The 12,047-nt window shown below is 39.9% G+C and overlaps 1 protein-coding gene across 1 annotated transcript in view; it reads right to left on the bottom strand.

Moving 5' to 3' along the window:
* Positions 1-490: 490 nt before the first annotated feature.
* The window catches only part of LOC122120466 (SLX4 interacting protein), a 132,489-nt gene continuing 120,932 nt past the window's right edge, over positions 491-12,047 (bottom strand). Inside the window, 5 exon segments of the mRNA XM_042694716.1 lie at positions 491-860; positions 863-1,190; positions 1,193-1,276; positions 1,279-1,309; positions 3,039-3,136. Of these exon segments, the coding sequence (XP_042550650.1) occupies positions 676-860; positions 863-1,190; positions 1,193-1,276; positions 1,279-1,309; positions 3,039-3,136 (726 nt within the window). The 3' untranslated portion in view covers positions 491-675.

The following is a 12,047-nucleotide window of genomic DNA, read 5'->3' on the forward strand; positions in this document are numbered from 1 at the left end:
CCTGGATGATGAGTTGGAGGCCATAGTAGCCAGGCTGGAGGAAATAAACATTAGGGTGTCTTCAATTAATCCAGATTCTCAAAGTTGAGCACATTTCAGAATCACAGAGTTTCTCATCCAGCAGGTCTGCAGTGGGGCCCAGTATGTGGACTTCTAACATGTTTCTAGACTCTGGTGTTGGATCCAGAACTATACATAGACAGTCAGCCTATTTTTCTCATGCTGAGAAGCAAGACAACTTCCTGTGTCCTTAGGACTGAAGTGCAACACCATAAGCACTGCATTTACCTGTTTCATCATCATGATGTCTTCACAGTGTTGTGTATGTATGGGGGGAGGGGTATGACTCATTTCTTCCTGCTATTCTTGCACAAATGGTCTCCTTGATAAGGATGATGGCACTTTACCATTAAAATAATTTCTTAAGATAGCCATACAGTATGACAAGAAATGCTGTTAGTCTCCTGAAAATGACAGTATCAAAGTAAAATGTAGCACAAATATAAACTTTTTATTTGACAGGGTCATTATAATTATTTCCTAAGTATCAGCAACTATACACATAGCTCTCTTATCACAGATTTGGACACTGTATCTTCAACTACAACTTTGCCACTTCTTTCATTTCTCTGTTGGGTGGCTGTGGATGGTAGCTAAGCTTTCATTGTTTGTGGCTCAGCTGGTTTGCTGTGCCTGCCCTGGGTTATTTTTTGCAAGATGTCTGGAGGAGAAAATTTTTCCAAAACACACAGCTCTTCTTTGGCCATGGTTTTTTGCCAAATTCTGCTTCAGAAGTAACCCCGGATCTGACAACGCTGAAGCTGGTAAAACACTGACAGCTATGCTTTTTCCACTCTCATTTCTCTTGGGACTAATTGATCACTTCCAAGAAAAACTCTCCTGTGGTGGTCGGAGTCTTCCACAGAGCCACAGTTCCTGAGTTTCTGTTATGTTTTGGCAGTTCGTGGACTTTGCTTTGGACCTGGTGGTGCTGACTCACAGCTACAGACCGGGCTCCCACTTAGAGGTTCTGTCTCGAACTGCCCCCCGGGATGAGGTTTTTGCTGGCTGTTGGTGTCTTCTGGTTAGGCTGGATTAACATTTTCCAGTTTTGTGCAGTTGTTCTCTGCTGTCTTTATGTAATCCTTTGTTTGTCCCACAGACTCTGACAGTGGGCTGGGCGAGGGCTGCCATTAGCCCTCCTCCTTGGTGCCTCTGCATTCACGGAGTCCCTAGATGTCACCACAGTGTCTCTTCTGGTCTGTGATTTGCTCACACAGTGCTGCCTTTTGTTTTAGTTCTTTTCACACTAAAACAAACAATAACAAAAAAAATTGCATGCTGTAAGAGGCTGTGATGGCATGGTTTCCTCCAAATTCCCTCACACATTTCTTATGCTTGAAAAACTCGCCATGTCCTACCTGCTTGCTCCTTGCCTCCCCCAAGCAAATATATGAAAATACAGCCTGGATTAGATAACACAGATTGGATTAGGCAACCACTTTCATATTTTCTATTCTATTAGGATGCATTTTATTTTTTTGAACACTGGGGTCATCAATGGAATTATAATGGAGGCCACATTTTAAGTGAAACAAATAAGGTGAATTTATTTCATATGTTAATAGGCAGTACTACCTAAGGTCGATTTTAAAACATGCAGATATGCTCAATGCATTTCTATTTGTGAATAAAGAATGATCTGGAATTTCACTACTGCTATTTAAGGTTTTACTCAGATATAATCACCATTCAGCTGGCCTCAATGCTTCTTCATCTACAATATGGAAGTAGCTCTAGCTATTCAAACAGAAGTTTATGCATCTTGTTTTGCTTGCCTGCCTGCCTCCCTCCCTCCCTGCCTCCCTCTTCTCTTCCCTTCCCTTCTTCCCTCCCTCCTTTTAAATTGAAAACTCTTTTGCTACAGGACACATAACTGAAAAGATAAATGTCAACTGAAAAGATAACTGTCACTCTAATTGTAAAGTAAACTTTGAGGAACAGAAACTGCACAGGGAAAATTCAGAGACCAAAGACCTTAACTTTTGAAAGAAGTTGATGGCAAGAACTTTATGAATGGCAAGAACTTTATGAATGGCAAGAAACTTCTTTAGCCACCAAATTCAAACTATTGAAGCTGTGACATTTATTTTGGTTAAGCTTTACTGCAGAGACAAATATATGCAATATATAGTTTCATGTTCTTCCCACTGCATCAGGGACACAAAGATTATCATTATTATATTAAAGTCAGAATGGGCATATCAGAAAAGGAATGTATTTTTTTATCTGTCTGTATTCACCTGGAAGTTGTATAAAAGACACCATCAACAAGTGCTTTTCATCTTCAAAGACTTATAACTAATTATTCCTTGCAACATACCTATGAAGCAAGGACTCTACTCCTACTTCCAGAAAGCAAGAGCAATAGGATAGTGGGAAGGGCAAATATGAGACTGAGGGTAAGGATCAGTGCCAGAGGAGGTTTGTTAGTCAGGTTCCTGTACTCTTTTTTTTTTTTTTTAACATTTTTAAATTGTTATTATCTTTAAGTTGCACACAGAAGTTCCTAGTCTACAAAGTAGTGTGTGAACACAAGGGTGACAACACTGTCATCTACCACTCCTAACCCATCCTCCTCTCACTGTTTTTTTTTAATTGAGATTAGGTGATTATATAAATTTCACCTATTTCACAGTATTGTGGAATAGTGAGTGATACTTTGTTAAACTCACAAACACATTTTAACCTTCACATGCACATTGTCATTATCATGGCCTATAAAGTTTGTGAAGTCTATGAGCTTTGACAATACAATGATTTCTTCCACATCAGGTGATGTTTACACTTTTTTCCTTTTGCTTAGTGTAGGCTGTTCCCTCTTTTCCTCTCATTCCTCCCTTCCCATTGCTGTCTTTGGGTTGCTTAGTTCTTTTTCTTCTGTGCCCCATGTACTCTTAATTAATTCTATACTTCAGGTGACCCATCCATACATGCAGGCAGTCAAAAATTAAAAAGAGGAAACATGCTAGACTTACATTTCTTTCAGAGTATTTCTCTTGCGTTTGCTCTGGGAGGAAGGAGACTTTGCACACTCAGCAAAATAATCAGATACTCCATGGAGAGCTCTTTCTGTCTGGAATGATAACAAAGATTCAATCAGAAATGAGAGCTGAACATGAAAGAAAACAGTTACAGTCTAAAAGTTCAGATGGATAGCTTTATTTTTGTGAAAACATAATGAAACTGCTTAGTGTTGCAGGATATTTTGACTTTTTCATTTAGGACTTTCTGGTAGATTTACAACTTCTTTTCCACCAGCAATCTACACATTCTATACAAACATACAAGGCTATCACATAAAAGATTCCAAACCATCTGGGAATTCAAGGCCACTGACTGATATCTCTGTGGACCAAATGATCCGCAAGTATAGTTACTGAGCTAGGCATAGCATATTTATAGGAAGACTTGGTGGCACAGTGATTAACACCTTGATTATAAAAATTCCCAACATTTTCTCTATTAAGAATATATCCTTTAATCCTCAAGACTACATCAGGTTAAACCTTCTGGTATCAATATCTTGAAAATTGGAGTTTGTCAATTGATAAACTAAAAACTTGAGAGTTTATTTTTTCTTATACTAGCCAGCACCAGGGTTTTATATAATTCATTGATCATCTACTTTTTTATATACCCATGATAATTTCATAAGGATGTAATTATAAAATATAAAAGACTCCAACCTCCTCCAGTAATGATCCATGCTATGCATTTTTAATCTTTTCCTTTTGCTTAGTAAGTCGATAATCCGAGCAAGGTGTTAACTTCTTTTGTTTTCTGAATACTTACATTAAGTATTCTTCCACCTCAAACTCCAGTAAAATGTTGCCACCGCAAGGGACAGTTTTATAAGTCACCAGTAGGTCCTTATTTTACTTTGGCTTACGTAAGGAAAAACAGTGACAGCCCCTGAGAACTTGGTAGATGGCAGCCATCATTATGCCTGGCTATCTCCCCATATGATGTCATAGATTGTACCCAATCACTGCCCACACCACAGAGTCACGAGTAACCTTTAGCTTTCTTACAGTGCTATCACTTTAGACCCAGGCCAGTATCATAGAAAGTCAAAATCAGTTACAGTCAATTTTAATAGTAAATTCAAATACTATTAGCTTTACTGGATTATACTGGACTTTGATGTGTTATTATTTTTTTGTTGTGTTATTATTCTAGATTTGTTATTATTATTCTAGATGTGTTATTATTCTAAATTTACTAGTGGCCTGAAAAAAAACCCCAATATTTTAGAAGTTCAGTCAGACAGAAAGAAAGGAGGGGAAAGGGAATGACTGGGAGAGATTGGGAGCAATGGAGATTTATGTGTGAAACACTTCTAAACATGCCCTGTAAGTACAGTAGATTTTCCCTTTACAACCACACCCAGTAAGTGCTGTATTTTCGGGGCTGAACAATTAACATAAGGAGCATGAGTCAGGCTTTGAACAACTCTGTGGGAACCAGAAAGCCTTTTGCTATTAGGAATGATGTAAATTCCCCAAGGCTGGAAGAAGTCCACAATGGAAGGCAGACAGGGTCATAAATAACAACAATGGATCCTGTGAACACTACATAAAGTATGATGCCCCGATACTGACACTCTTCAAATCTCAGATTGGATTCAATCCTTGTCTTACTTCTTTTTAAAATTCCGTTTAAAGAGCACATGTATTTCTTCTGGGAACTTCAAAAACCGAGCAGTCCACTCTCATCTCACAATTCTCTGACAACAATGGGGGAAATGTCTTTGGAAGAAAAGGGACATCAGAAGAGGTGACAAGAATGACAGGAGGAAATGTCCAGTTCAAAAAGTGCAAAACCTGTGACTTAGTTTTGAAGAAGAAAAAGAAGAAGAAAGAAAAGGAAAAATGGAGGAAGAGAAAGACAAGGCGGGGTACTTACAAATTAAAACCACATTTGGCAATTTGTTGCAGGAGGCATATTTACATTTGTATGAAGACTGGGTGGGCAGGAAAAAAAAAAGATTAGCCTCCTTCTTCAGCCCTTGAACTGTCAGGTCTCATTAGAAGTCTCTTGTTCTTACGTTTCTAGGATAAGTTCACTCCCCTCTGTCACTAAATCACAGCCTCGGGTCCCCAGCTCTCCTAGCATTCCTGAGGAAGCACTCTCATCTGGGAATAGGATTTCTCATATGGATTCATCGCTTTTTACGTCTGCCACAAAAATGTTATCTCTGGATTATCCAGAGGCAAAACTCTAAAGTGCAAATATATGCATGCTGGGAAAACTGCAAGCATATCCATGCTTATCTGGATGACACACTACTTTTTAGGATTCTGTATGCACAAAGAGTCCTTCATCTTCTACAAGGAACACCGAAGAATCCAACCAATCCAGAGAAGCTACCAGTTGTCCACTCAAAGTTCAGAGTAGATATAATATGGAGGGCGGGGGGGGGGGGCTCAGGTATTTAACAAGTAGATTACCAATGTACAGAGAAGGTTGTGCAGACAGCAAGGTGAGCCTTATACAGAGACTTGATTGCAGAACAAACTCCCTGAGCACATGGCAAAGAACACTGAGGCTTTGAGGAAGATACTCAGTGGAAAGTTGAAGGGATCAGGAAGTAAACTAAGGCAAGAAGCTAAGAAAGACAGAGAATATCCAGCAATGAAAGGGTCAAATCCTGTAAGGCTTTTATTTTTTTTTATTTTATTGTCATCTGGGTGCCTGTGGCTCATGCCTATAATCCTAGCTACTCAGGAAGCTGAGATCTGAGGATCTCGGTTCAAAGCCACCCAGGGCAGTTAAGTCCATGAGACGCTTATCTCCAATAAACCACCAGAAAACTGGAAGTGGCAGTATGGCTCAAGTGGTAGAGTGCTAGCCTTGAGATGAAAAGCTGAGGGAAAGAGCCCAAACCCAGAGTTCAAGCCTCACAACTGATGAAAAAAAACAATTTTTTTTTTATTGTCAAGGTGATGTACAGAGGGGTTACAGTTAGGTAGTGAGAACATTTCTGTTTTGGTCAGTCGTGGGGGCTTGAACTCTGGGCCTGGGGTGCTGTCCCTCAGCTCTTCAGCTTAAGGCAAATATTCTTCTACTTGAGCCTTAGTGCCACTTCCAGTTTTCTGGTGGTTTACTGGAGATAAGACTCTCACAGACTCTCACAACCCTGCCTGCCTGGGTTGGCTTTGAATGATCCTCAGATCTCAGCCTCCTGAGTAGCCAGGATGACAGGCATGAGTATACTTCTTGTTGAACATGTTACCTCCTCCCTCATTTGTCTCCCACTTTTCCTCCCTGCCCCCCCCCATATGGCTTTTATAAGGGTGAAGTGTTTTACTACTAGTTAGGAAGATGACATGTATATGGAAGACCGAGGAGAATGACTTGACAATGTAAAATGTTCATCTTGGAAGTTACAGAGAGACAGGAATGGAGGTAGGGAGACTAGTAATGAGATACTGCAATGGTCTACTCAGAGATAATGGTCCTATAAGAGATGAGTGGTAGAGAGAAGTGGAATATAATCTGAAGACAGACTCAACAGAATGTGATAAAGGAATAGATATGAGGGTAGAGGAAGAGAACATTGAAAGATGACTCCTCTGCCACTACTAAATACTGGGGAGAAGGGAGTAGGCTTGGGAAAGTAAGATCAAGAATCAGTCTTATGTTTACTGTGGTTTGACTGTGTTCCTTACAATATTCAAATGTTGCCAGTGGGCTATGAAGAGGTATAGCCTTTAAGAAGCGATTAAGTCATGAGAGCTCTGTCTTCATGGATGGGACCAGGTGTGCTTATAAAGGACCTTGAAGAGCCAGGTACAATGGCTCAAGCCTGAAATCCTAGGTCCTGGGAGGTGAAGACTGGGGGGTCATGGTTTGGGCACAGCTTGGGCCAACATCTTGCCAGGAAATGCTTGAGACTTTGCCCAGCTTTGCCTTCTGCTCTCTACCACATGCAGATACAACATTCCTTTTTTATTCTGGAGGTGCAGTTATAAAGCACCCCTCCTTTTTTGTCCCCCGCTTCCTAGCACGGGAGATTGAGCACAGGGCCTCCAAGCACTCCACTGCATGAACAATGAGCCAATTCTTTTTTGCTTTTGTTACTTTTCAGGTAAGATCTTGCATTTTGGACCAGGGCCTCTTGTATTTTGGACCTCAGGCCAAGTATGGTATTGTTGTAGAATCATAAATGGACTAAGACAAACATGCAACTTTAAGAGTCCTCTCAGAAGTCTAAGTGGAACCAGAACAGGTATAGATTCTGGGAAAAACAGCTTGGTTTCCACACACATGCGCACATGTGATCCCAGCTATGGGAGAAGCACCAAGGCTGGGCTCAGTGGTGGTATCTGTCATCTTTAGCAACATTGGGAAGCACAAGTAGGAGGATCACAGCCCAGGCTAGACTGAGCATAAAGCAAGACCCTGCCTCAAAAATACTGAGTGCCAGGGCTAGGATGTAGATCAGTGGCAAAGCGCTTACCTAGCAAGTGCAATGTCTTGGGGTCAATCCCCAGTCCCCCAAAACAAACAAAACAATGCAAAAAGGGCTGGAGGTTGCCTGCTTAGCAAGTGCAAAACCCTGCATTCAATCCTGATTATTGTGAATATTAAATTTCAGTATGTATTACCTAACCAAAATATATAAAACATTTTAACACATAATGTAAAAATAACGAGTTATTTTATACACTGTTGTGAAAGCTTTTATCTTACACTTAAAGTACATCATTTTAGAACTACCATATTTCAATAACAAGAAAATGTAGCCAGTGGCTACAGAATTGGGCAAACACAGGCACACACCAGTGTCATGCTCAATACACCTTCAGTTGAGGCAGGTATTATTCCTGTTACCACCACTCAGTGCTATAAGCCAGGACCTGATTAAACATGGCCACATGTAAGAGATGACAATGCCAGTAACTATCTGACAAACATGGCTTCCATTAGGAAAGACTTATAGCCCATTCTCTATCACCTGTCTGGAGGCCCTGGGGCATGATTATTAGTTGAGGTTGGAATGAAGGGAGGGGTGTGAAGAACTTTGAGGCCATGATATCAGCAACCACACCACTTATCACTTCAACAGCTTTGTGGGTACACCAACCAATCCCACATCACTGTGACCATATGACCATCTGCCAGTTGTGAGGTCTTCCTAGTATGCCTTGCTGTCATGGATGAAAATCTATGTCTGCAGCTATTTCGCCAAAGTTTGTTTTCAGACTTGTGAAATATCATATGAAGGTATTATAAGAGGGGAAAGATTCTTTGGTGATGTAAGATTATTTTTCAAGACAGCACTTAATGTAGTAATGTAGAACTCTTGGTCTTCACATTTTGAGAGATGGATATATTTTCTCTTGGTTATGTACAAGTATTGATCCTGATTTTGTTTTATACAACATCAAATTAAGATATTAACCCAAGCATATTTTAAAAGCAGACAATTTATTAAACACCAGAAAATACATAAATAAATCTTAGGTAACATTAAAAATGGTACTATTTATCAATTCATCCGTGTTTACTTTGGCTGAGAATGATCTACCCTGAGTTGATTGAATCACTGTGGAGTAGAGTGAAAGGCTAAGTCCAAGGTGTTGCACTCAGTACTGGTTTATTCCAGGGCCAGTTTCTCAACCCTCTGATGGTTTGTTTTTCCTATGTTTCATTGTTTGGAATATTTAAATGCAACAAGATATATGAAGCATACTTTGCAAACTGGAAAGTGTCTCACAAATTTTCTTGATGTCACTGAAAAATAAAACCTGATGTCTTTACAAACCATATGGAGTTTGTAAAAAAGAAAGGCTATTTTGCATTCCTGAAAACATACATAATCCTCAAACTTCTTTCGCAACACCTCATCTGGGTCTCAATGTATATTGGGTAGGGAAAAGATTATACTATTTTGAGAGTGAAGAAAGACACATACAAAGAGTAAGAAATATCTATGGACACACTTTGCTGGAGCAAATGGAATCGGGGAGGCCTGCAGTGTGCAATACTGTCTCCTCTCTGCCTAGTGGCCACACACATTTGCTCTCATGGTCAGGGATAGAAGTATTCTAAAAGGATAGGATTCTGAGTAAGAAGTCCTTGGCATTAAGGATGCCCTGGTCACATTTTGAGACATTTAGAACACTGGCCAATCTTCTCTAAGCACCAGTATACATACATACATACATATATATATATATATATATATATATATATATATAAATGACAATAATAATATATAAACTGGGTATTGGTGGCTAATGCCTGTAATCCTCACTACCAAAGAGGCTGAAATGTGAAGATCTTGGTTCAAAGTTAGTCTGGGTAGGAAAGAAAGTTTGTAAGACTCTTTATCTCCAATTAACTACCAAAAAAGCTCATAGTGGAGCTGTGACTCACGTGGTAGAGTGTCCCTTGAGCACAAAAGCTTAGGGGCAGTGCTCAGGCCCGGAGTCCAAGCCTCAGGACTGGCACACATGCAAGCACATAGACAGACAGACACACAATATAATATCTATAGTGGACACTCATTAATTCCCTAGAAACAATATTCAGATTTTATACTGAAAGATCATGACCTCTGTATCCATCTAATGTGTCCCCATTTCAGGAAATGTCTCCATAGCTGATTCTAGAAATAGGACCATGACTCAGTCTAGGACAATTGATATGCTGAATTCATTAGTTCAAAGAGGTGTGTATGCCTGCTCTCTTTTCCCGTTGGATAAGACCTATAGCTACCCAAACTAACCACCATATAGCCTGAGATGAAAGCTAACACAGTAGAACACAAAGCCAAGCATCGTTACCCTTAATGATTTCTTTGTGCCTCTGATCCAGCTCTACCTTACAGCCTGATTTCTCAGGGAGAGAAGCCAAAAAAATCTTTCTTTCTTTTTTTTTTTTCTAAGCCATTCTGAGTTGGCCTTCCTGTCCCTTCAAAATGAAAAGGTTCAAGACTGATACAATCTCTTCTCAGGTTTGTTGCACTGAATAAGTTATTGTATGGGACAGCTCTCTGCACTCAGCAAACAAAGCCTTTTGTAAACAAGAAAAGCAGAGTAAAAGTACAATATATTATATCAGCTTATTTAGGGGGTCCAAAGTAATATTAAAGTATAAAATTGGAACTGCCTTCAATTCCTTATGATTTGATTATAAGACAGTGAAAAAAGTGATTTTTGAACAACAGATGTTGCAATGCCTAGGGGCTTTCAGGAGCATCAGCATTCAGAAATGTGACATGCTACAGAAGGTGGAGTTAGGGATTGAGAAGCAACCAAACAGAATACATTTGAGATGAGCACAATCTCAGTCCACAATGTCATTAGGCTATGCGCTATGCAGAGGCATGTGTCTTAAAAAGAAGGAACAAAGCTAGGCATCAGTGGCTCATGCCTGTAATCCTAGCAAATAGGAAGCAGAGATTTGAGGATCATGGTTTGAAGCCAGACAAGGCAGGAAAGTCCTTGAGACTCTTATCTCTAATTAAGCACCAGAAAAAGCCAGAAATAGAGCTTATGGCTCAAGTGGTAGCCTTCATGAGATGCCCATGAGGCAGGGTGACTTTCCCTATTTCGCAGGGGAGGATACTCACTCTTTGAGGCTGTGTCCCCTGCCCAGTTCCCACAGTGACATGTAAGTCTTTTACTCTACTCTGCCTATCCAGAGTCCTTCCTTCCCCAAAGTGCTTCATTTATTTACTTTCACATGAAAGAATGGGTCTCAGGTGAAGGAAAGCCAGACCTGCTGAAGAGGCCCCTATTTAGACTAAGCTGGATATCTTAGTTCTTTTTTCTTTTTTTTGGTTGGTCTTGGGACTTGAATTCTGGGCCTGGGTGCTGTCCCTTAGCTCTTCAGCTGAAGGCTAGAACTTTACCACTTGAGCCACAGTGCCACTTCTGGTGGTTAATTGTAGATAAGAGTCTCATGGACTTTGCTGCCTGAGCTTGCTTTGAACCGCAATCCTCAGATTTCAGCCTCCTGAGTAGTTAGGATTATAGGTGTGAGCCATTGGCACCACGCTTCTTAGTTATTTCTTTAAAATGATTTCTTCTTCTTCTTCTTCTTTTTTTTGCATAGAATGATGTTCAGAGTTTACTGGTTAGTTACTATTAAAACTAACATTAGGGCTGGGAAGGTGGCTCAGTGGTAGAGTGCTTGCCTTGCATGCATGGGGCCCTGGGTTAGATTCCTTAGCACCATATAAGCAGGAAAAGCTGTAAGTGGCACTGTGGCTCAAGTGGTAGAGCGCTATGGAGCTGAAGAGCTGAGGGACAGCGCCCAGGCCCAGAGTTCAGGCCCCATGACTGGCAAAAAACAAAACAAAACAAAACAAAAAAAAACAAACCCAAAACAAAAACAGCAACAAAAAAACCAACATTATTTTTTAAAGCTTTATTTTCTGTAGGTAATTGTATAAAGGAGTTGCCATTTCACAGAGCAGTTTATGAATACAATGTCTCTTGATCAATGTCACTCCTTACAACATTCTCACCCACCTCTCCTACCCAACCCATTGCCTCACTTTTCTTAAAAGTGTCATTTTTTTTGAATTGATGACAAGAAAACTGTTGTACAGGTCTAGGGAAGTACTACCAAGTAGTCTCAAAGATGAAACTGCTAAAAATGAAAGCAGTGAAACAAATCAAGGAAGTTATTTTGTAGGAAGTATACACATCATAGGGATTTTCCAGTTTACATTCACCTACACTCAGGAGCTAAAAATAAATCCTAACCAATGTTGGGTCTGCCTACTGAATCTCTGGTGCTGACAAATGTGATAAAAACATGGACATTTTGAAGAATCTAAAAGTTTGAAACATCAGTGAACAGTGGGAGGAGAAGGGTCATTTGAATTGAATAAAAAGGTGTTTAATTTTGACCAGAAAAACCTAAAAATACCCATTTTTTCCTTAATTTCTAGAAATACATAAATCATAGGTTAACAACTCCCTTGTTTAAAAGTAGAGGGGAAATAGCTATAAGAAACAGAGAGA

Source organism: Dipodomys spectabilis, unplaced genomic scaffold (assembly GCF_019054845.1).
Source record: "Dipodomys spectabilis isolate Male_0828 unplaced genomic scaffold, ASM1905484v1 ptg000175l, whole genome shotgun sequence".
Taxonomy (NCBI): Eukaryota; Metazoa; Chordata; class Mammalia; order Rodentia; family Heteromyidae; genus Dipodomys; species Dipodomys spectabilis.